At 35.4% G+C, this 24,761-nt stretch overlaps 1 protein-coding gene across 2 annotated transcripts in view; it reads left to right on the top strand.

Annotated features, from left to right (window-relative positions):
• LNPEP (leucyl and cystinyl aminopeptidase) overlaps positions 1–24,509 on the top strand; it is a 120,110-nt gene extending 95,601 nt beyond the window's left edge. For both annotated transcript variants that reach the window (XM_077139083.1, XM_077139084.1), the window contains exons 12-18: positions 826–1,009; positions 2,148–2,304; positions 8,198–8,382; positions 9,161–9,322; positions 14,311–14,451; positions 15,118–15,199; positions 15,824–24,509. In XM_077139083.1, the coding sequence (XP_076995198.1) occupies positions 826–1,009; positions 2,148–2,304; positions 8,198–8,382; positions 9,161–9,322; positions 14,311–14,451; positions 15,118–15,199; positions 15,824–15,955 (1,043 nt within the window). In that variant the 3' untranslated portion in view covers positions 15,956–24,509. The remainder of the gene's footprint in view (positions 1–825; positions 1,010–2,147; positions 2,305–8,197; positions 8,383–9,160; positions 9,323–14,310; positions 14,452–15,117; positions 15,200–15,823) is intronic.
• Positions 24,510–24,761: the final 252 nt, after the last annotated feature.

Here is a 24,761-nt window from a genome sequence, read left to right as displayed (position 1 = left end):
CCAAGAGTGCATATCACTTTTCTGTATATTTTAACTGCTTTGTATTATAGTTGTGTTTAGTGAGATTTTGTCTGCCGTAGTGTTTATTTTGGTAGCTTTGAATTATGCAACTTTTCTAAATGGCTGTGTTTGTTCTTTGCTAACAGAGCAAAAGAAAAGGCTGAGATGGAACACATTTTATATAGTTCTCCCACTGACTTTTCCTTTTGCCTCTATGCTTTACCTTTCTCTATGCTTCCGCCCCCCACCCCACAGTAAAGAACTTGAGAGCCAGTTTAATGCGTGGGCATCATATATCCATGCTACCTGGGCCTTGAATGCTTAAGGCCCCTAATTTACCCTCTTCACCTAGCTAACACCTTGTTTTCAACATAGATGTCATATCTTCGAGGAAGCCTTTCCTAACTTCCCAAGGGAGTGGGGAGGGTGGTGAAACACTTATTTTTATATGCTCCTGTAATATGCCACATTTTCCTTTCTCATCTATAACACTTACATGATATTGTACTTACCTGATTACATGAGACTGTAAGATCCATGAAAGCAGAGAGATACCTACCTCATTCAGCATTTGATCTCCAATGCCTGCCCTAGAGTCAGTAATACACAGTAAATAAATCATTATTTAATGAATGAGTGATGATACTTAACATGAAAGTCACTGCAGATATTTAGTTTCTTAGTAAAATGATTAAATATAAAAATAAACTATATTAACTTTGAAACCAAGCATCCATTTAAATTTTTTTCTTGCACTGTTTATCTTCCTTCTCTCTCTTCTTCTCTTTTACCTTCTCCCCCTCTTTATTTTTCGGTCTGTATCAGGTGTCATCAATCTTACAGAAGAAGTACCGTGGGTCAAAGTCAATACGAACATGAACGGCTATTACATTGTACACTATGCAGATGAGGACTGGGAAGCACTAATCAAACAGCTGAAAATCGACCCTTTTGTCCTGAGTGACAAAGACCGAGCCAACCTCATCAACAACATCTTTGAACTTGCAGGGTAGAGTATGCTTGGTTTGGGTATTTGTTTTTGTTTGTTTGATTGCTTGTTTTTTTAACAAGTGTTATTGGAAAAAGAAGATTTCAGGACCACGGTTCAAAAGAACTAACCTGTAACCTGTAAGTATAGCTCATTTGGGGAGATGGAGAAAAGATAATGCATATTCCTTGCCTTCAGGAACTTTATAACCCATTTAGAAACATTAACTACAAACATATAGAGTAGCTAAATAACATAAAACAAGCTGTAAATAGTGTTTCAAGACTGTAGCTAACACCACGCAGGATACATAATTTCCTGACTAAATTGATACAGGAGTTTAGGCGTCAGTTTATTTCATTAGAGAAATTTTTTCAAGCAGCAGTTGGTTTAAGTGTGAAAGTTGGTGCTTACCCCTGGTCTGAGGGACATCTTTGATGGCTGGAATCTCTTTATCTGTGTACCATTTGCCTTCCGAATAACATTCAAAGTCAAGAATGGCAGTGACCTCGAGTAGATATCCTCTAAATAGGAAGATTACCATTTTAAATTTTTAGGGGGCCTAAAGACACAAGGAGCGCTCAGAAGTGTTCTTTCTGAACTCTCTTGCCCTTCTGTTTTGGTTCATATTTTATGAAGTTACTTTCTGATATCAGTCATCTCAGCCATCATTGTATGATTTCTGCAAAATAATTAAATTTTTAAATGTACTCATCATAAATTCACAGTGGCTCTTGGTCCTAACAATTTTGGTAAATTCCCTCACAACCTATAAACAATATTTTATTATTTAAATGCTCTCTTTGTCACCCCTCACCCCTAGTAAATATGACTAATTAATTAATAAAATTAGTACTCAATCTTTTCTTACCTAAAACACTGTAATACTTTTCTGAGTCAGTAGCAACTTACAGGTGTTGCAATTAAAAACTGAGCTATTGCTTAACTTTATATTTCTCTTGAAATGTGTCTTTCGCCTTGGGCCACATGGACTTATCAAAGATAAGGAAATCTAGTTTAGCTTTACAGAACACCAGTCAGAGCTTAAATTTGAGATCTTTAAAACTCACTATCTAGCCATAATGCTTCCCTCTCAACATGTAGGAAGTTCATCTGTCTGTCCCCACATATTTACTTTTTCTGTTCTTTTACCTTTTAGTGTAGGTAAGGTACCTCTTCAGAGGGCCTTTGATTTGATTGATTATCTTGGAAATGAAACCCACACTGCACCCATCACTGAAGCCCTGTTCCAGACAGAACTCATATTTAACCTCCTTGAAAAACAAGGACACATGGAACTGGCCTCAAGACTGGTGGTAAGTCCGACTTTCTGCCGGCTCCTTTTTGCTGATTAACTTTAATATTTCTGTTGACAGTCTTCCATTCAGCCATAGTGGGCTAGAAAAGCAACCCGTCAAATTCAATTTTCTTCGCTTTCCTAGTTACGAAATCTTTACTTTGAATCATAACGTCATTGCTTGCCACAATGAGTTGATAAAAGATTTAGCATGGCATAGTTTTGTTTGAGTATCAAAATATAGACTTTAGGCACTGCTGTCAAAATAGGGTCACATGAAAAGAAAATTTCTCCGTTCAAATCCTGGCTCATTGTTTTTAATTTTTTTTTGTGGTAACATTTACATCCTGAATTATTTTTACACAGTGAATGCTTGAAATTGGCTCCTTTGCAAAGTAGATCTCCCTATTAATTTCCCAGTGTTCATTATAACATGACAGGTATGTATGTATTGAGAATATTTTGTTTTAGGAGTCCTTGCTGCTACCTATTCTATGGATCATGATGCTGATGGATGTAAGTTTCTCTGCAAAACACTAAAGAACTCTTGGTATTGGTGACTGCTGTACCTTTTTTAAAACTGATTGCCTGATCTTAACAGTTGTCATTTTAGACTCCTCCGGTATTGAACTGTTGACTGAGTCCTTAAAAAGCTTGGAAGTGAGTGATGAATTCTTGTTTTTACCTATTTCTCTTAATCAACACTTTCTGGTAGCAGTTTTCTTTATAAACTCGTCAGGTTTTTTAGGAACTTGGGCAAAAGACAACTCTCAGGAAAAGGAAGAAAGTTTTGGACCAGGAATTAAATTGGTCTTTTTGGGGTTTTGGTTTCCTCACTGGTAAGATGAAAGGATTGATTTAAATCATTTTTTAAACAACTTTCTGTGACTGTCTTACTGCACATCCCGCGTGGTGTGCTCTCTCACCACATTCATGATTCCCGCTGGAGAGAACGCAAGGCTCACAGGCCATCCAGAGCTTGAAAAGCACCCACCTCCCCGTCCCCTGCAAGTTTCTGATCTGACAACAAAATCGCCTTCCCCGTTCCGACTCTTAAGTAAGAATGCTTGGGTTAGATGATTTATGAGATTTCTTCTAATTGTTAAGGTGTTTATCATTGTTCTATTTTAGATTGTCAAACCAGGTCATCAGACTCTCAACTACCAGCCTTAATAAAACCCAGTGCCTAGAACATGACCAAACATTTATTCAGTAAATGTTTGCTGAGTAAATAGATGAAGGAAACACATCAGAAACAAGTACATTTGAGGGCTTATTGTGTTCTAGACACCATGCTCAATGCTTTATGTAGATTTCTTCATTTAATCCTCACTCAATACCAAGAGATAGATACCCCATTAGATAAATGAGGAGACATTAAATAATTTCCCTCAGAGTCGCTTACCTAGTAAGTTATAAAGCTGAGATTCAAACCCAGATTAATTTCTTGCCAGAGCCTACTTTTTGGTTTGTATTGGTATATTTTAAATTATGTTCTAGCAAAGACATCTTTCATAGGATACGTTTTTTTAATTGTAAAATATAGCTTATATACAAAAAAAGCAATAAATTTCAAGTACATTTTAGCAAGTAGTTATAGAACAGATGTTAAAGTTTCATGTGGGTTACAATTCCATGATTTTTGTTTTTTTCTTCTAGCTGCTCCAAAACTAGAGACTAGCAGAAATATCAATATAATGATTCAGGGTTATACTCATTTGTAAATCCTATCTTCTCTGTTATACTCCTCCTTCTCTTTCAATGAAATATATATATAAAAGCAATAAATTTCAAAGTACATCACAGCAATTGGATGTCCAACAGATTTCAGAATTTGGTATGGGTTACAATTCCACACTTCTAGGTTTTTATTTCTAGCTGCTCTAAGATACTGGAGGCTAAAAGAAATATTAGCATAATGATTCAGTACTCATACTCATTTGTTAAACCCATACTTCTCTGTATAATTTCACCATCAGCTTTGATCTTTCTCCCACTTTTCAGGGGTATTTGGGCTATGCCCATTCTAACTTTTTATGTTGGAAGGAACTGTTGATAATACAGGCTAGGGCTATGGAACTAATTGATGTTCTAGAAATGCTGGCCTTTCTGCATTTCAGAACTTATCTGGTCCAGGGACCCATCTGGAGGTTGTAGATTTTGGAAAATTACCCTATTGTATGGAACCTCAAAGGATACCTTTTTGTTGAAAAAATTAAAGCTGTTTCTTTCTTACTTTCATTTTTTTTTAAACTGAGATTTTAAATTAAAACCACTTAAAAAACTGTTTTTTTAAAGTTTAAATAATTGTTCTCTTGAAAATGAAATTGCCAATTTAATATTTAATTAAAGTTCTTTTATATCCAAATGATAGGAACAGTGCCTTTTTAGAGTATTTATGTGCATTTCTAGGAAGTATGCAAGTAACTTACTGGTCTCTTCAGGGCAAACTTAGAATCTAACACAGATTTTCCACTGGTAATATGGTAAAGAAATTGGTCATTTGTTAGCCATGCCAATTATTGTAGATGGACATTTGGGTTATAGGCAGTTTGAGGCTATTACAAATAATAGCTCTGAGAATATCTTATACATGTCTTTTGGCGATCATCCATAGGCATTTCCATGGGATATATGCCTAGGAGTGGAATTGCTAAATCATAAAGTACACATAGTTAATATCAAACTGCCAAATACATTTTCAAAGTTGTTGTGCCAATTTATACTCCCACCAGCAGTATACAAGAATTCTAGCTGTTATGCATCCTTGTCAATACTTAGGTATTAATTGTTTTAGAGGAGTTCTTCGTTTACAGAAAAATCGTGCATAATATACAGAGTTCCCATGTACCACCCTATTAACACCTTGCATTAGTGTGTTGCATTTGTTACAATTCATGAAAAAGTTGACACTTAGCATTAATAGTTAATCTTTATCATTTTAGCCATTCTGATATCAAGGTGCATAGTGGTATTGCCACTTTGACTCTAATTTGTATTTCTCTAATGACTAGTGAAGAAATACAAATTTTTCATAGGTTTATTGGCCTTTTGGATGTTCTTTTGCAAAGTGCTTATTTTTCTGTTGGATTTTTCTGCCTTTTTAAAACTGATTTGTAAGAGTTCTTTTATATATTCTAAATATGAGTCTTGTGGATCATGTATATATCCAAATATTTTCTCCAGCTCTGGCTTGCTTTTCACTCTCTCCATCATGTTTTTTTGTTTGTTTGTTTTGCATGGGCAGGCACTGGGAATTGAACCCGGATCCAGCACGGCAGGCAAGAACTTTGCCACTGAGCCACCAACGCACCGCCCTCTTTTATTAACTTAAAATTTAATGTATTCTAATTTATCAAATCTTTGCCTATCCCAAGATACTGTCCTGTGTTTTCTCCTGGAAACGTTGTTTTGTCTTTCACGTTTAGATCTATGATCTATCTGGAATGGATTTTTGTGAAAGATAGGAGGTGGATTCGTTTTTTTCAATATGAATATCCAGTTGACCTAACCCCATTGTACTATAGTGTATATACATGTATTTTTTAAATTATAGAATTACATTGGCAGTAATTAGTGTCATAAAATATCATTTAGGATAGCAGTAAATAAGATATTACTCACCTTTTTTTTTTTTTTTTTTTTTTTTACTAAAGGACATTGTTGGGACTGAATATACCCTAAGAGAAGGCAGAATATCAGCCTACTCTCGGGCTAATGAGCTAAATAAATTTCGTGAAGACAGAGCCATTCTTCTCTCTCCCTCTCCCAGTTAACCCTGTTTCGGGTCTAGTGCTCAGGAAGCACTTCATTCTTACGTCAAGACATTTTCACATTCTAACCACTGTGCTAACAGTACTAAAGAACAGTTTAAGGGATTCGACCTTTTGAATTTTTTCCTATTGTGACACTCAAGTAACTCTTCTTCTCACTGAATCGTAACAGATGATATCCAGTTTTCCAGGGATCTGTCTAGTTTTCTGTATGGGTAGAGTCTAGGAGACAAATGAGTACAGGGTAAGACAGGATGCTTAGTAAGTGTTTGTAAGATCAGAGGCCTTTTCCTTGCTGTAGGTCTTAATAGTCTTGATTGTTAGTTAAAAGTCAGGTTAGCGTTGGTTCATTAAGTGGGAAGAACTGCCTTCTTAAAATTCTTATTCTAATCATCAGGTACTCTGGTAACATCAAAACTGAAGTTATGAAATATGACCCAATATAGTTAGAGCTTGGGATAGCTGGCATTTCTGAATCCTTGGATCAAAAAAGTGTCCGTATTTAAGACTAGTATCTAGTTAATTTTTATATCTTTGTTACCAGAGCATCATGTATGTTCCGTAATCATTTTGTTATGTATGACACACATGATATATGCTGCATTTTGTGATGCATGCCATGATGTTTTGCTGTGTAATATAAAGGTACATTTGAGTTACATTTTATTATATGCATCTAATACTAGGGTCTGATCTCAGCCATGTTACTATTTCTCACTTACAAATTGGTCATTCTTTTACATATGAGGGATTGAGGAGAACGCCCTTTTGCATTAAAAGGTGACATTTCACTTTCAAGAAACTCAGTTAACCCAAGAAAGAACTCCTTGGGCATATCAAGGTCAAATTAAAGTAGTAGGAGGAGGACTGGGAAGATGATGGAGTAGAAAGTACCATGAATCAGTCCCTCTACCAGAAAAAATATTAAACAGGCAGGAGTTATCTGAGTCTACTGCTTTGAAACTCTGGAGACTAGTGGAACACTTTATAGCATCCAGGAAAGAGCAGGAGGAAGAGGCTGGTAAACCATAGTAAATACTGGTAAGTTATTCCGTTGCCAGATTTCATATGTTGAATTTTTAGAATCCCATATGTCCTCACCTTTCACCATGCACAACAGCTTGCAATATGGAAATATTTACATACACTATGAACAGTTTTTATGCTTTTGTAGTGGGTGAAGATGGAAAAAATGAGATTTTTTCCTTTTTTAATACTACAAGTATGAATTTAGCTATCACATCCCATTCAGAAGTAAGTTAAGCGTGGACTAGATAATGGATAACACTGAATGTCTTCATCTTCTTAAGTGTAATATGGTATTTTGGTTAAGGAATATCCTTATTTCTGAGAGTTGCATGCCATAAAATTTAGAAGTGAAGTTGTCATGAAAGCTATAACTCAACTTTCATATGCTTTTGCTGACTGCCCCCTTGGGCCCCCTCAAAGAAAAACTAAGTGCTGGTGCATATCTGTTACACGCTGGAGACAAAGCGAAGGTAATTGTATTAAAAACTGAATCTTGTTGAGCAGCATATGAGTGTTCATCTTCCTGTTCTTACGTATTTTCTGTAGGTTTGAAAAATTTTTTAAACAAAAAATTGGGAGAAAAAATAATAAGCAACTGTTCTTCCCCTCAGGACTCATCTTGCTAATTAATTTAGTTACACTATCAATCTAGTTGATATAGTAAGTATACCTTTACTATTAGATTCAGAAATATTTAAAATTTAGCCGTAAGTAAAGAATTATACTTTTCTTGTATTATTTATGGATTCTAAGATCACATAGTTGGGAAGTTCCAACTTTCTTCCAGCAGTGGTTGTAAGTGATACTTTTTGGCAGGAAAATAACTTCTAGCTTAGAGTACACAGAGAATAAAGATTACCTACTGCACAGAAGTCATTAATTCTTTCTGTTATATTACTCAAAGTCCCCCTTGACAATAGCAGCCTTATGTGTATATAGCCTTTGTTATCAAATGGTTTCATCCTAGCTGTATATGAGTTACATATATCAGTTGAGATTTAATGAGTAATAGGTTCCCCTTTATTTTTCCCTCTTTGGGTAAATGATGGGAGAAATGATTTGGTTGTCCTAATTATTATTACTTCATTATAATCCATTTTCTCTCTCCAGACCAGAGTATTTAAATTGCTTCAAAACCATATCAAACAGCAAACTTGGACTGATGAAGGCACCCCATCTATGCGAGAGCTTCGGTCACTCTTACTAGAATTTGCTTGCAACCACAACCTAGAAAACTGTACCACGGCTGCCATGAAGCTGTTTGATGATTGGATGGCGTCCAATGGAACTCACAGGTGAAGTGTACTTCTATTCAAATGAACTCTCTTCCTCTTCTTTACTTCACATCATATACTGAAAACAGGATCTTCTCTTTCTGGGGCATAAATGTTAGGAAAATGTGAGTGTTAGTGTAGTTAAACTCTGTGCTTTTGTATTCCTCCAACAAACCTCTTTTAATTTAGGAATAAAAAGTAGCAGGTAGAGTTAACAGTTACTAGAAATGCTTTTGGCAATGATTAGTTCTCTCTGGGTTCCTTACTGGGCATTATGAAGAGAAGATTCAAGCATCTGATGGGGAGTTGGGGTGGGGAATTAGGATAGCCTATTGAGCTTTCTCTCAGCTCTAATACTTTGATATAGGAATTTGCTTGTGTTTGTTCCCCTTGGACATTTGCTGCGTATTTCTGTCCTGGATCCTGTCACTCTGTTTTGTACTGAGTGTTTTCATTGTTCTGTACTTTGCGATAGCCTGTGGGTTCCTAGAGGGCAGGGAATGTGTCTCATACCCCTTCCCTTCTGCCACATCCAGCCAGTTGCTCGCATGACTTTTTGTAGGTGCTCAGTGAATAGTCATTGTATGAAATTGAATTGATGCTCTTCATAGTCATACCACTGGGAAAGTAGCATCCATTGAATTAAACCTTTCCTTGACCCTCTATTGTGCAGTAAAGACTCTTCTAATTATTACCTACCCTGACCCCAAAACAGTCACCACTTGCCAATTAATTCTCTTTTTTGCCTTTGTGTTTAAGAATTTTTTCTTGTTCTCACGTGTGACCACCTGTCTTACAGTATTCCTATTGATGTCATGACTACTGTGTTCAAAGTTGGAGCCAAAACTGAGAAAGGCTGGTCATTTCTCTTAAGCAAGTACTTTACTATAGACTCTGAAGCAAAGAAGAATAAAATACTTGAAGCTCTGGCCAGCTCAGATGATGTACGGAAACTTTACTGGTATGACATTACCCAAGGAGTATGGTATAAAGAAAGCAAAACATAAAAGGATTATGTTCCCAGGATGAGGACCTTATTTTCTTTGGGACCTCCCTTTTATTCCTTTTACTAACAGGCTAGACTTAATTTGGACAGTGTGGTGAGGAGCTTTCATGCACTAGGCTTCCTTTCAGGGAGTGAACATTTACAGATTTGCAGAACATGCTTTGCCCAAGAGAGATTGGAAGATGCCAGGACTCACAACCCCCTCCTCCCTGCTGAAGCACTTCTTCATAGGTTGTCTTAACTTAGTATGTTGCCTTAGATTCCACATTTAGTGCTTTATTCTTTTGGGTCAAGGTGTTGTTCTGTCTGAGCTGTCAGTTTGAAAATTCAGACACTTCAGAAAAAAGATAACATATAAAAGCTTACAGGTTAATACCTTCATGTGAATTTATTTCCTTTTTATCTAGCTGATGAAGGACTGAGAATACGTGAAAGAAGGGCAGTAAATAGAGCTTTGGGACAGGAAAAATGGGTTATGGCAGCAAAGAGGAGTTCTAGGTAGCCAAGAAAAGTATGATAGTATCTGCTGCCTAGTGTGTAAGACATCAGAAATTGAGAGTCATCCTGAGGACAGAGGGAGGACCTGGGTCTCAGTGTTTTGCTCAGGTAAATCCTAATAGGGCCCTAAAGATGTCATCATTCCCTGCCCAGAGCACTTTCCAAAGGACACACTCTAAATAGGCATTTTCTTCAAAATGGTAGCTAACTTCTGACCCAAGCAAATAGAGAACATATTTTGTTTCTAAAATAAGCTAATAATCACTAATCCATTCCTATTATAAAGAATTCAAGTGATACATAAGAAACGGAGTAAAATATGTGAATACCAAGTCATATGGTATGTCTGCACTTAAGTTTCTGAGGAGCCACCACATTGTCTTCTACAACTTCTGTACCCTTTACATTACCACAACAATATTTGATATTTCTTTTTCTCCTCATCCTCACAATGCTTTTATTTCCTGTTGTGTTTTTTTTAATAGTAACCATTCTAGTGAGTATGAAATGATCTCTCATTGTCATTTTGATTTGCATTTCTCTATTGGCTAAAGGTGTTGAGTATTTTTCATGTGCTTGTTGGCCATTTGTGTATCTTCTTTGAAAAAATGTCTAGTTGAATCCTTTACCCATTTAAAAATTGAGTTTCTTGGTCTTTTTGGTCTTTTCATGGCTGAGTTGTAAGACTTCTTAATATACTCTGGATATTAAACTCTTATCAAATGTGAATATGCCTCTACTTTCTCCCATTCTGTAGTTGTCTTTTTACTTTCCTGATAATGTCATTTGATGCATAGCAGTTTTTAATTTTAATGAAGTCTCATTTATCTGTTTCTTCCTTATGCTGCTAGTGCTTTTGGTTTAAAGTCTAAGAAATATTGCCTAAAACAAAGTCCTGAAGGTGTTTCTTTGTTTTCTTCTAGAAGTTTTATAGTTTTGGTTTTTATATTTAGGTCTTTGATTCATTTGGAGTTAATTTATATATATAGTGTGAGGGTAGGGGTCCACTTTCATTCTTTCACATATGGATATCCAGTTTTCACAAAACCATTTGTTGAAGAGACTGTTTTTTCCCCATTAAGTGGACTTGGTACCCTTGTCAGTATAATCAGTTGGCCATTTAGATATGAGAGTTTATTTCTGAACCACCAATTCTATTCCATTGGTCTATTTGTCCTTGTGCCAGTACATTGTTGTTTTGATTACTTTAACTTTGTAATATATTTTAAAATTGGGAAGGGTGAATCCTTCAGCTATGTTCTTCTTTTTCAATGTTGTTTTGGCTGTTCAGAGCCTCTTACATTGCCATAGGAAATTAATGATTGACTTTTCCATTTCTGCAAAGAAGAATGTTAAGATTTTCATTAGGATTCTAAATCACTTTGGGTAGAATTCACATCTTAACAATATTTAGTCTTCCCATTCATAAACACAGAATGTCCTCCCATTTATTAAAGACATCTTTAATTTACTTCAGCAATGTTTTTGTAGTTTTCCATGTACAAGTAAATCCCTTACATCTTTAGTTGTGTTTATTTCTAGATATTTGGTTCTTGATTTCCTTTTCAGATGGTTCATTACTTGTGTATAAAAACATCGTTATTTTTGCATGTTGATAGTTTACCCCAATTTTGCTAAATTCGTTTATCACCTCTAGTCACTTTGTTGTGGATTTTTTTAGGATTTCAAATAGGATTATTGCATTTGCAAATGGGGAAGATTTCACTTCTTTCCAATTTGGATGCCTTTTATTTATTTTTTCTTGCCTTATTGCTCTGGCAGGAACTTCCAATACAACGCTGAATAACAGTGCTAACACTGGGCATCCTTGTCTTCTTCCTGATCTGATCAGTCTTTCAGCCATGATATTAGCTGTGGGTTTTTCATATATTCCCTTTATCATGTTAAGGAAGTTTCCTTGTATTCCTAGTTTTCTGAGAGTTGCTTTCAATAAGGGTACTAGATTTTGTCAAATGCCTTTTCTGCATCAAATGAGATGATAATTTTTTTTCCTTCATTCTGTTAATGTGTATTGTATTTGTTAATTTTCTTATGTTGAACCACCTTTGAATTCCTAGGATAAATTCTGTTTGTTCCTGCTTATAATTCTTTTAATGTGCTATTGGATTCAGTTTTTGTTGAATATTTTTGCATGCGCATATTCATAAGAGATATTGGTCTATAATTTTCCTTTTTTCTGATATCTTTATCTGGCTTTGGTGACAGGTTGATATTGGCTTCATATAATGAACTGGGGAGTGTTCCCACCATTTTGATTATTTGGAAGAGTTTGAGAAGGCTTGGTGTTAATTCTACTTTGAGTATTTGGTAAAATTCACCAGTGAAGCCTGCCTATGACCAAAAAAAAAAAAAAAAATTCACCAGCGAAGCGTTCTGGGCCTTGACTTATCTTTGTTCAGAGGTTTTTGATATTGGTTCAACCTCTTTACTTGTTATTGGTCTGTTCAAATCTTCTATTTCTTTTTGTGATAGTGTAGGTAGGATGTATATTTCTAGGAATTTGTCCATTTTGTCTAGGTTATCTAGGTTGACATGCAATTATTTGTAGTGTCCTTTTATTATCCTTTGCATTTCTGTGGTGTAGGTAGTAATGTCTCCCTGCCATTTCTAATTTCAGTTCTTTGCATCCCCTCTTTTTTTTTTCAATCAGTCTAGCTAAAGTTTTGTTGATTTATTGATCTTTTGGTTTCATTTTATTCTTTCTATTTATTTTTACTCTCTGTTTCATTTATATTCTCTCTAATCTTTATTTCCTTCCTTCTTGCTCACTTTGGGTTTGTTTGTTCTTTCTAGTTCCTCTAGATTTGTTTAGGTTAATGATTTGAGATCTCTCAGCACTGTCTTTGCTACATCCATTAGTTATAGTATGCTGTGTTTTCAGTATAATTCACCTCAAGATATTTCCTAATTTTCCTTATGATTTCTTCCTTGACTCATGGGTTGGTTGAGTATCTTGTTTAATTTCCACATATTTGTGAAATTTTCAGTTCTTCCTCTGTTACTGATTTCTAGCTTCATTTTGTAGTGGTCGGAGAAAACACATTGTGTGATTTCAGTACTTTTAATTTTAATTTTATTGAGACTTGTTTTGTGACCTAACATGGTCTATCCTAGAGCATGACCTATGTGCACTAGAGAAAAATGTGTATTCTGCTGTTGATGGTGAGATTCTATACATGTCTATTAAGTCTAATTGGTTTATAATACTGTTCAGGTTTTCCATTTCTTTATGGTTTTCTTTCTTAGATAAATCTGTCTAACGAGGTTCTTTTTCATGAACACTTTTAAGGTTTTCCATGTTGGTTTATAAAGTCTACTTCATTTGTTTTATGGTTGCACAGTATTCCATAATATGGGTCTGCTATAATTTATTTAAACCATTATTTCCTTAAGTGCCCATGATGAGTGCCCTAGTTTGCCTGAACTGCTGTCACAAATACCACACTGTTCGTGGGCTCTGTGCTGTTGTGATACTGGCTCCTGGCAATTCTTGGCTTTCTTGCCACTTGGCATTGTTTCCTCCTTTCTCTTCCAGGTCCCCTTTGTCTTCCCACTTCTGATTCCCCTCTGTGGCTTTCTCTTTATAGGGCATCCAGTAATCTGGATTAAAGCCCACCCTGGTTCAGTGTGGCCCCACCTTACTAAAAATAACATCTTCCAAAGGTCCTGTTCACATTGCGCTCACATCATAGGAATATGGATAAGGATTAAGAACATGTCTAAATTGGGGTATATAGTTCAGTCTACACAATGGATATTTGGGATTTATCCCCATTATAATGTGTTTTCTCACTGTAAACAGATAGTAATGCTCAGGTGATGAGAACTGCTTACATTCAAATGCCAGGCTTTAGCATTTATTAGCCATGCAACCATGGGGTAAGTTCATAACCTCTGTTTCTTCAGTTGTTAAATAGAAACAGGTGATAAATACCTATTTAATAGCTTTGTGTGACAAGAACTTAGAGTATTATCTGGCACATAGTAATCAATAAGTGTTAACTATTAATATCATTTAAGAATACATTCTGAAATATATCTTCATTTTCAAATCACCTAAACTAGCCTGGTTCTTTCATGAGTGTTAATATGCCTTCCAACTCAAATAAGGTTTTTATCAGAAAAAAAATACCTGTCTCCAGAATTCTATCAGAATTTATTTCCAGTGTGCTTTGTATAGTCAATATATGTAGCCAATAGCTATTTATTATTCTCTGAGGGTATATGTAAGTGCCTAGTTCATGGGTGAGTTTCCCTTCATTTAGACAAGTGAGAGGTTTTCATCTATAGATCAATTTTAGACTATACCAATACTTTTTTCCCTTGAATTGCACCAGAGTTTTAATAGGAAACCAACACTAATTTAAATTCAGTCATCACTTTATCACAATTATTTTGGAGACTAAATCTGCTTTGCTCCTCAGGTTAATGAAAAGTTGCCTTGAAGGAGATACCATCCGAGCACAGAAGCTGTCGCTCGTCATCAAAACAGTGGGACGGCGTTTTCCGGGACATTTATTGGCATGGGATTTTGTCAAAGAGAAATGGAATAGGCTTGTACAGAAGTAAGTTTCTCAGAGAATTACTGTTAGTTTTCTCAGGTTCTACATTTAAAGTCCCCCAGTTTTTTGTTGGTTCACAGGAATTATGATTTACTGTGAGAAGAAAAATGCTTCATTGACAGTTTAACTGAAACACCCAGAATTTTTCACATTTGTAAGCATAATTCCATAATATGCTTCATTTAACTGAGGTGTTCCATTCAAGTTCTCATCAAGCCCAGTCATGTGTGGCATTAGGTCAGTTAGCTCAGCATAACCGTAGGCTATTTCAGAAGAGCCATTTAGTTGTATGTGTTTAGTTGTATGTCATTGCCAAGAGATTAAGAACTCACACCTAGCTAAGTAGCACAAGTAGATTTTTTCCCTTTTTCTTTCTTTTTTTAAAGTGAGAATGAAATTTCTGGGAGTTTGATATGATTTTTAGTAGATTAAATGAATAATACTTTATCTGGCTATCTTTAATGCCTAATCTTTTTGGTCCTTTCCTTCCTACTGGAAGTAACTGTGTAGGACTGCTTCTCATTTACTGAGCTGAGATTCCCAAAATCAGGACTCCGCTCTGCCTTTGGCATCTATAGCTTACATTAAAGCCTTTCCTCTGTATTCGGGAATAGTGCTTTGCTTACCAGCAGCTGCCTCATTTTTTTCTTTTTATTTGTATTACTCCAGGTTCCTTCTGGGGTCCTATATCATGCAAAATATCGTTGCTGGATCAACTCATCTGTTTTCAACAAAGACACATTTGTCAGAGGTTAGTTGTATAAAATGCTATATGGATATTGAGTAACTCTTTCTCCTCAGGTTTGCTATCTTTGAGATGGTGAATTCTCGTGTCTGTCCCTGTCCCCCTTTTCTCTGCGGGCCTTCGGTGCTAATGATTCTGTGTTGAGATTTACTTATGAAGGATGGGCTAAATGACACTGAGGAAAAATTACGATTCTGTTCTCAGTAATACTCTCTTTTCTTTCTATTAGAAAATAACAAATAATTTTTTAGATTAAGACCAAAATATACCAAATATTTATTTAAGTGGAAGTAAAATTGTTTGAAGAATTGTATTTGGGGGGTGAATTTTTAGCACCAAGCCTAACTTTAGCCTGTATCTTATTTACTGTTACTTGGGCCTTTTTGTTTTATATTTTAATTTGAAAAAATTCATCTTTGTGGAAATAAGGAGAATTTAGTTGTAAAAGTACTTCACTAAAATCAGAAACTCAGTGTAAAGACCTTGAATATCAAAGTACCTCTTCTCTCCACTGATTTCAAAATATCACAATCATCATCAATTAAAATCTTATTTGCAAAGGATATTCATGGTTACCTGAAATTTACTGTGCTTTTCTTCTTTTGAAATATTTCTGTGTTGAACTTCCAGGTCCAGGCATTCTTTGAAAATCAATCAGAGGCAACGTTTCGGCTTCGTTATGTCCAGGAGGCTTTGGAAGTCATTCAGTTAAATATCCAATGGATGGAGAAAAACCTAAAAACTCTGTCATCGTGGCTGTAGCACACACAACCACACCTCATTTTGTCATCCATTCAGAAAGCTTGTAAACTTGGGGGCTCTGCTGCTTTTGCAAAAAGCCAAGATGAAGCCAGAATTGTTGCCAAGTTGTTTGCACACTCTTCAGAGTTCTAGTTAGCTCAGGGCATGTCTGTATTTCATGTCTGTCTGTTTTGGTGTCTTCGGGCAGTCTATAGTTATTTATTACAAAATTCTATTCCCCTAAATGCCAGTCATCTACAAAAACAATGAGTAAATTTTCTACTTTGAAGATATAAAAATGGGGAGGAGGGTGGAATCTGAGGAATCTGTTTTAGAAATCCGTTCTCTTTCTCAATATCTGGAAAGTGCTAACACAGTGAAAGGTCTATCGTAAGGGCCACCGTCTCTGCAAGCTGCTGTTCTGTCAGCCATTCGTTGCTTCATGTTTATATATCTCATTTGAATGTGGTACAAAGTTTACTTCAAAGAATATGATGAAAAGATGGTGAAGTGTGCGAATGTAAGAACTGATCTCAGGTGTGCAGATCTACTTTGGGGTTTTGATTAGTCTTTTCTTTTCTGAAAAAAAAAGTTTAAATAAGCTCTATAGCTGTTGTGTCTTTTTCTGCAGAATAGCCAGGTGCTACGGAATTTTTATGTTTTTGTTGCATTGAAAAGTTAAATAACAAGGCCAAAAAGCTTAAATTTTCCAAATATTTAACACTTTCTTTTTGATCTTTTATAACATTACCATAGGAAACTGCTCCAAAATTAGTTCACTCTGATAGTGATTATTTTATTCAAGGATACTGAAATTGCCCAAATCTGTACACCTTTATCACTCCCTGTGATCTGTTACAGTTAGCCATTTCTACATTCATGACAAGCATTTAGTTAACACTGCTGTCTTTCATTATGATTTTTGTCTCTATTACTAAGAATACAGTTTGCTTAAGTTACCTTTTGGCATAATAGGTCATAGATACTTTGTTTCCAGATCATACCCCTGTGTGGATTTTCATTTTATATCATAGAGTAGCATATTAGAAGCATATTTTAAAATTAGACCTTTGAGAAATTGAACATTTTTATTTGAGGTTCACCATAGTACCTTAATGAATTAATAGATTGTAGGGTAGAGGTAACGTGAATTCAGGTTTGATATGGTGGGTTTTGAATTTTTTCCAACATGAAAAACAGTACTTTTCTTTCATTGGAAATCATAGTTTTTTGTTTATTGTGGTCAAACTAATAAATTTAAAAAAATGGCCAAAGAAAGAAAGAAAATGAGGGAGAATATCAAAACTGTATGGCATTTTTACTCTTTCTGAAGGAGAAATATGTACTTGAATTTTTTGAGCTATGCAGACTTAAACCCAGATTATTGTGTTTCTTTGATTTCTAGGGGAAAAGCTTTCTTCCTAATAATTCCTAAGTAGTTTGAAAACAGCTTCTATGTACATTAAAAGTGTAGTTGCCCATTTGTGAGCTCTTAATAGTACCCTGTAGTCAAACAATGGGAAAGGTCACTTTTTTTATTCAGCAGGTGTGCAGTTTAGAATCTGTGGGACTGTATAAAATTATATTTTTTTTATGGAAAATATTTTTATAAAACAAAATTTAAAAGGCTGGCAAACTAAAAGACAGCTTTCTTTAACTACAATACATTTCCCCCAATTTAAGTTCTTCTAAACAATATTTATCTCTCTGCTTGTCCTGAGAATCACAGAATCATCTGAAGATGTCTTATTGAAACTGGGGTGAATGTAGTTCTCTGTTCCTTTTGTTTTTCAGTAAATGGATGATAATTTAGTTTATTTTGAAAGTTAATGTTTTTTTATATTTCTAAAGTGAGGATAATAATAAACTTTTGAGGGTTTTCTTGTTGTTCCTGGTTTTTTACTATATATTACTAAATTCCACTTTGATACCAAGTTTAAATTTTGTTATTTCTCAAAACCAGCTGTAATTCTTCAGTTTTACCTGACCATCTTGGCATCGCTCCTGTAGTATGTATTAACTCTGCATATGGCAAATCTTGTCCTGAATTACATCATTTTTCTCAGTGCATGCGTGTGTGTGTGTTTGTTTGTAATGTGGGAAAGGTGTCATTCTAAGTAAAACCTGTCAAAACTCAGGCTAAAAGAAGAAGCAACTCATGACCCATTGCTATCTTCATACTGAAAAGCTGTTCATTCCTGTCCTTCCAGATCCATAACATCTAAATTATTTTTGTAAGTTTTAGTAGGCTTTCCTTCAGTTTTTCCCATAAATGCCATTAATTTTTAGCATTCTACTCACCCATCCAAATAGGACTTCTAACAGTTATCTCTAAGCTAGAAACCTAAGGGTTAAGTAATGGGTAAAACTTATAGTATAATAAGTATGATTGTAGCTTTCAAAGTCCCCCCCCCCAAAAAAAACTTTATCTTAGCCACTATATTTCTGAGAACTCAAACAGACTGAAGCACAAAAGTCAAAGTATGTTTTTTCTATAAGCACACAGATCTATGACAGAATTAAGTAGGTTGGTAAATATCGTATGCCTTTTACTGCAGAAACTGTCCACTGGAATGTAACGTAAAAGGTGCATCATACTAAATTATTAGGGAAGGTGGAATTGGAAATTGTGGAAGAAAAATTTATGCTTTGGAGATCTCAAGAGTTATGAAAGTAGAAATCTAATGAGTCCAGTTTATTCTGTTGTATAAATATACATATAAATGTAATGATTAACTAATCATTAATCATATAAATGATTAAATATAACTAATCATTGTAATCAAATGATTAGTTATATTGAACTGCAAATACTGTCAGCTTCCACCATAAGCTTGTGCCTTCCTCCATCTTGTGGTTTCATATAAGTCTCTTTAAATGAAATTGGCTTGACACTTTTACAGTATTCATGAAACACTTCCACACTATCAAAGGTTTACGCCACTCTAATCTTCTTCACCGTACTTTCATTTTGTTGGGCTTTAGCCATTGTCAGCAGTGTCCTGCACAGAGGAAGGAGCAGCTTCAGTATTACTGATTACAGAACGGAATCCTTCCTGAATATCAGAAAGTGAGAAATTAAAGTTAAATGCTGAGTTCCTTGGGTAACTGATGACCTTTTTTATTGAGGTTGGATTTTGACAGCATCTACTCAAGACTAAGGCACCTAGGGCCATAATCTGCAATCAGATTGCCAAACATCATTTAAACTCCTTGTGTTTCATGGGGCTGCAGGGAAGCCATATGCATATCAGAACGCCTTGTTACCAAAGACAGCAGTTCCTGGGCTGAATTTGCAAAACTGCACCGGAATTTTGTTACACAGACCTGTCTAAGAATTTAAGTCATAGGGTTATGATGTAGCTCTTCTTCTCCCCTTTGCCTTTGTTACTCTTCTTTTTATAAGAATTTACTCTCTTTTTGAAAAACATCCTCCCCTTCCCATTTGAATTTTTTAAAACTGACATATAAATTTGTTTGATTTTTTTTTTTTTTTTTTTTACATCCTTTCATTTTGGACTTTGGTCTCTGCATTGTTTTACCAATGAAAAGTAGAGGTCCAAAAGTATGATAAATCTCCTCTTTTCCCTTTCCCTTACTACCTGCATGGGCAAGTAGTTGATAGAATAGTGATTGATTGGTTGATTTGGGTGGTTTTGAGGAAGGTATATACTTTTCAAATATACATGTATCTTGATATTTATAGTTTTTCATTTTATATATTTTGTCCCCCAAAAAGTGTGGTACTATCCTATGAAAATCTCTTCTCCCCTTCCCATGTTACCTCTGTTGGCAACAGTTGACAGAGTAGTTTATTGGTTTTGTATTGGGAAAGGAGGTAGTGATGTTGGGAGTAGAACAGAATATGTTCTTTTAAAAATGTGTATAAATGTCTTTGCTGCTATTTTGTCAGTATTTCACTTTGAACTTCATTCAGCCTTCTTATGGATATATGGATACCTGATGAACCATAGGGTTCCAGAAGTGTGATTAATGTCCCATTTTCTTCTCTCTGTATTGCATTGCCAGTGTGGACAATAACTAATAGAGTAGTTGCTACTGTCTTGATCTAGTCTTGAGGGTGGTGGGGGGAGGGAGAGTTTATATCATTCTTTTAAGTGTATATAAACATTTGGCTACTTTTTATATTTTATACTTGTTCCTTTGGATGCACATGTACTTAATGAAAACTGAGGTTCAGAGTATGACAAATCTCTCTTCCCTTTTCCTTATTGCCTCTCTGGGCAATAGCTAATAGAGTAGTTTGTTTTATATTAGGGGTGGGCGTGAGTAGGGTATGTAAGATATGTACTTAATAAATACAAGTATATTTGCTAATATATTTTGTATTATGTCCCTCATTTTGTACTACATCCTTCTCATGGACATGAGAGTACCTAATGAAACATGGAAGTCCAAATGTATAACAGTCTCTTCGCCCTTTCCCTTATTGCATGTGTGAGCTGTAGGTCATAGAGTAGTTGTTGCAGTCAAGTTTTGTTTTTTGTGTGTTTTTTGGGAGCATGGGGTGGTAATAGGGTGAGAGAGAGAAGGCAGGGCAGGGATATGTATTTGTGTATATACATGTTTTTACTTCTATATTGTGTTATTTCATTGGGTACCCAGTCCTTTTCTTGGACTGGAAGTACCTAATAAACCATGGAGTTCCGGATGTATAACAATCTCCTTTTCTCCCTTTCCCTTATTGCCTAGTGGGCAATAATTTAGAGTAGTTTGGGTTTTTTTGAGTGTTTTCTTGCCTGGGGAGGGAAAGGGGTTTCAGGGTAATGTATATAAATGTATTTGCTACTCTTTTGTTAACTTCATTTCTTACCTTGTCCTTTAAATGAATATTTAGATATATAAAGAAAATTGAGGTTCAGTCTGTGACAGTCTCCTCTTCCCCCTTCTTTTATTGCTGTGCAGGCAGTGGATAGAAGACTAGTTGAGTAGTTTTAAGGGTTCTTTTTGGGTATTGGGGCAGAGGGTGATTTCAGGACATATACTTTTTAAACACATGTACATATTTTAATTATTACTTCATTTGGCACCCACTCCTTCACTTGGACTCTTAGGTTCCTTATAAACCATGGAGTTGTGGATGTATAACAATCTCCTCTTTTCCTTTTCCCTTTTTTACCTCTATAGGCAATAATTTTTCAATAGTTTGGGTTTTTTGAATATTGAGGGAGGTGAGGGGGCTAAGGGCAGGATATATTATATACTTTTTGAAAATGTATATACAGTTTTTCTTACTCTATGTGTTATTTCATTGAGGACCCAGTCCTTTGCTAGGACATGTAGGTACCTAATGAAATGTGGAGGTCCGGATGTATGAAAATCTCCTTTTGTCCCTTTTCCTTATTGCCTCTGTGGGCAATAGTTTTTTATTCCATCACCACCCCCAGGAGGGTGGAGATGTATACTTTAAAAAATGTATATAAATGTTTTTGCACCTTTTTCTGTTGCTTCATTTTGTACCTAGACCTTTCCATGGCTATTTTAGGTACATAATTGAGGTTCATTCTATGAAAAATCTCCCTCTCTCCCCTTTCCTTATTGCCTGTCTGGGCAATGGCTAATAGAGTAGTTGTTTAGGTTTTTGGTTTTTTGAGGGTTTTTTTGGCAGGGTGGGATGGGGATTTCTGGGTTTGTATTGTTTTTTAACGTATATAAATGTTTGCTACTTTTGTGTTCTTTGATTCCAAACCCAGTTTTGTGTTTGTACTTGGAGGTAGAAAATGAAATTAAATACAGAAGCCCAGATCCAGAGTTGTGATAGATCTCTTCTCCCTTCCCCTAAATCTTGTGTACACGGGCAGTAGCCATAGTGTGAGGGTTTGCTTGTTTATATATTTGAGGTTGAGATTGAGTCTATGAAAAATATCCCCTTCTTCCTGCACTCATTGCCTGGTGGGCAATGGTAGAAGAATAGATGTTTGGTTTTCTTTCTGGGTGAGAAAAAGTGTTGGGTCTCTATATTTTTTTAATGTACATAGAAGTTTGCTACATTCTGTGTTATTTCATTTAGTACCCAGTCCTTTGCTGGAACTTGTAGGTACTAATGAAATGTGGAGGTCCATATGTATGATAAATCTCCTCTTCTTCCCGTCCCACATTGCCTGCCTGGGCAATAGTTTTATAATAATTTGGGGTAGGCTTTTTTGTTTTGTTTCATTTTATGGTTTTGTTTTGTTTCTGAGGTTTCTTATTTGGGTGGGTAGTGGTTAAGGGAAATAGGGTGCGTATTTTTAATAAATGTATATAAGTGTTTTTGTGTTACTGGTTTTGTACCTTGTCCTTTGCATAGATGTAGGGGCAACTAATGAAAATTGAGGATCAATGTATGACACATCTCCCTTTCTCCCCTTCCCCTTATTGCCTATATGGGCAATAGTTAGTAGAATAGTTGTATGTTGTTTACTTACTTGTTAGTTTTGGTGGGATTTGTATTTTTGCCAGGAAAATATTATTAGTAAGTATAAATAGGCTTTATTCCATTTTGTATTTAGTCTTTTGCATATTTAGGGACCTAAAGAATATTGAGCTTCTTAACATTACAGATCACTTCTTTCCTTCCCATGTATTTTCTTGTTCAGCAGTAACTAGTATAATAGTTGTTTTGTGGTTATTTCACCTTGTTCCAAAGGGTCTATACTTTTAAAATCGTAATTATATATATACATACATACAATTTTCTTCTTTATTTTCATCATTTCTCTTTAGTTCTTAGTCCCTTACAGGGCTGTGAAGGTACGTAACAAGAAATAAAGGCCCACTGAATCCCTGCTGTCTGGCTTGAAGGCCCAGCAGCGTGGTGCTGTAACTAGTGGCAGTAGATGGATAGCAAATAAGGTGAGGGACTGTTTGGATATGAGAAGACTCTTTGAATATGGTTCAACTGTGGACACAAATCAGATCCAATATTTCTCATGTTGATTCAGACTGAATAAAATGGTGAGAAGGAAACTCTACTTTGGAAATTCCCAGCCCAGGCAAGAGGACAGCAGTTAAAGTGTGTTTACAGTTTGTTGATGATTAGTCTTTCAGTAACTGTTAAGACAATAAAGCCGACTATGGTATTTTGAAATAAAAATGCTGCCTGGTACTCATTTGAAGACTCTTGAGAGTAATTCCTTTTTGAGACCTCGAATTCTGAATCATCTGCAGAAGTCAGTTTCAGTTCCATCAATAGCATATTCATGTGTACCTGGGGGAAATTATTTTGATTCTGAGAATGAGCCTTTTGAGTTATCATGGTTCCAGTGAATGAAACCTTGGGCCCAAAACATAATCCAAAAACAGTTTTGGAGGTGGCACAGCAAGTTTGGCCCTTTCCTGTGCAGAGCTCTTTGCTGTGGCTGCATCTCTCTCCTTCGTTCTCCATTTGCTGTACTATCCTGTTCCTTTTCCCTTTTGTCTTTGGTTCTTCCCTGTTAGATGTTATCTTCAATTGCACTCAAAAATTTAAGCCAATGCTGCCTCACTAGCTCTATGTTTGTGTGTGCATTTCATGCACCCAGGCTTTTATGTGCACTGTCAGCATTCTTGTATTATATTTCACGCTGTCTCTTCATCTACCACATGGTAAATGTCATGACTCCATATTTGTCTGTATCAAAGAAGATGTGTATGTAAACATCTTTCCCTTCCTTCTTGCTTTCTTTCCTCCCTCCCTTCTTTCAAGCATCTTAGCATTGTTTGTTTTGACATTTATAATGATGCACTCCATGCTGAAGATTTGCCATATTATATATAGTTTTTAGAAACATTAGGTGATAGGACTCCTGTAAAATTGCAAAGAAACTTTATTTACCATATCAAATTCTCAGGTTCTAGTGTTGAAAAATTAGCCTCTACTTTGCTGTTACTTATACCTGCTGCTGTAGAAAAAGTAAAAGTTTGTTCATGACATATTTAACTTTGATCATAAATAAAAGAGAGGGGACACCTTTTTGGAGTTAGTCATGGTAGTCATTAGTGATATTTCTGAACAGTTCTTAATTTGAAAGACTTCAAAGGAAGTAAAAGGTCATGGCTTAACTGAATGAAATGTTCCAGAAGTTGAAATGTTATAAACCATCATAACAATAATACACTCATGTGTGTATGTATATATAAAATGAGAATTACAACATAATTGGAGCATTTGCATTAATCAACAAACTCACATTGAGACAAAACTTAGTCTTGCCACTGTCTTGATTAAAGCCGTGTTCCATGTTGCTGTGAAGAACAGCATCTTTCAAATACTTTGGAAAGTAATTACTTGGAAATTTTTTATATTTAAGCACCTATAAAGATCCTCAGTTCCTTGAATCTGAGTTTGTGGTTGGAATTCTAAATTTATATCATAATCTGTCTTTTGTGGAAGACTGAAAATAGTATGTATATGTATAAAATTGTATATGCAAATTGTGTTGTTTCAGTTGTAAAGGGAAAAAGCTTATTTTTCTTTATACTTCTGATAACTTATTTTGCATATGACCAGCACTGATTGAAAGGCATGTGTAACTGCAAACACTGTTGCTTTTTTTCTGTGAAATGAAAAATAAAAGTATTTAAATACAAATAACATGTGGACTCTTTGGATAAAAAGAATTATATATATAAAGTGGTATTTCTTCTCAGACTATGAACTCTACCAAGGCAGTGACCATATTTGTTGTCTTTCATAACTTGTTTCCTTAACTCACTAAGACCCCATTGTCACTACATGTAACTCAAGGTTCCTCGACCTCGGCACAACTGACATTTTCTGCAGGGGCTGTCCTGTACATTGTAGGGTGCTTAGTAGGTTCCCTGGCATCTACCCACTAGGTGCCAA

The sequence above is a fragment of the Tamandua tetradactyla genome, chromosome 21 (assembly GCF_023851605.1).
Source record: "Tamandua tetradactyla isolate mTamTet1 chromosome 21, mTamTet1.pri, whole genome shotgun sequence".
Taxonomy (NCBI): Eukaryota; Metazoa; Chordata; class Mammalia; order Pilosa; family Myrmecophagidae; genus Tamandua; species Tamandua tetradactyla.
Note: the sequence above shows the minus strand (reverse complement) of the source record. Positions and strands in the feature narration are given on the sequence as shown.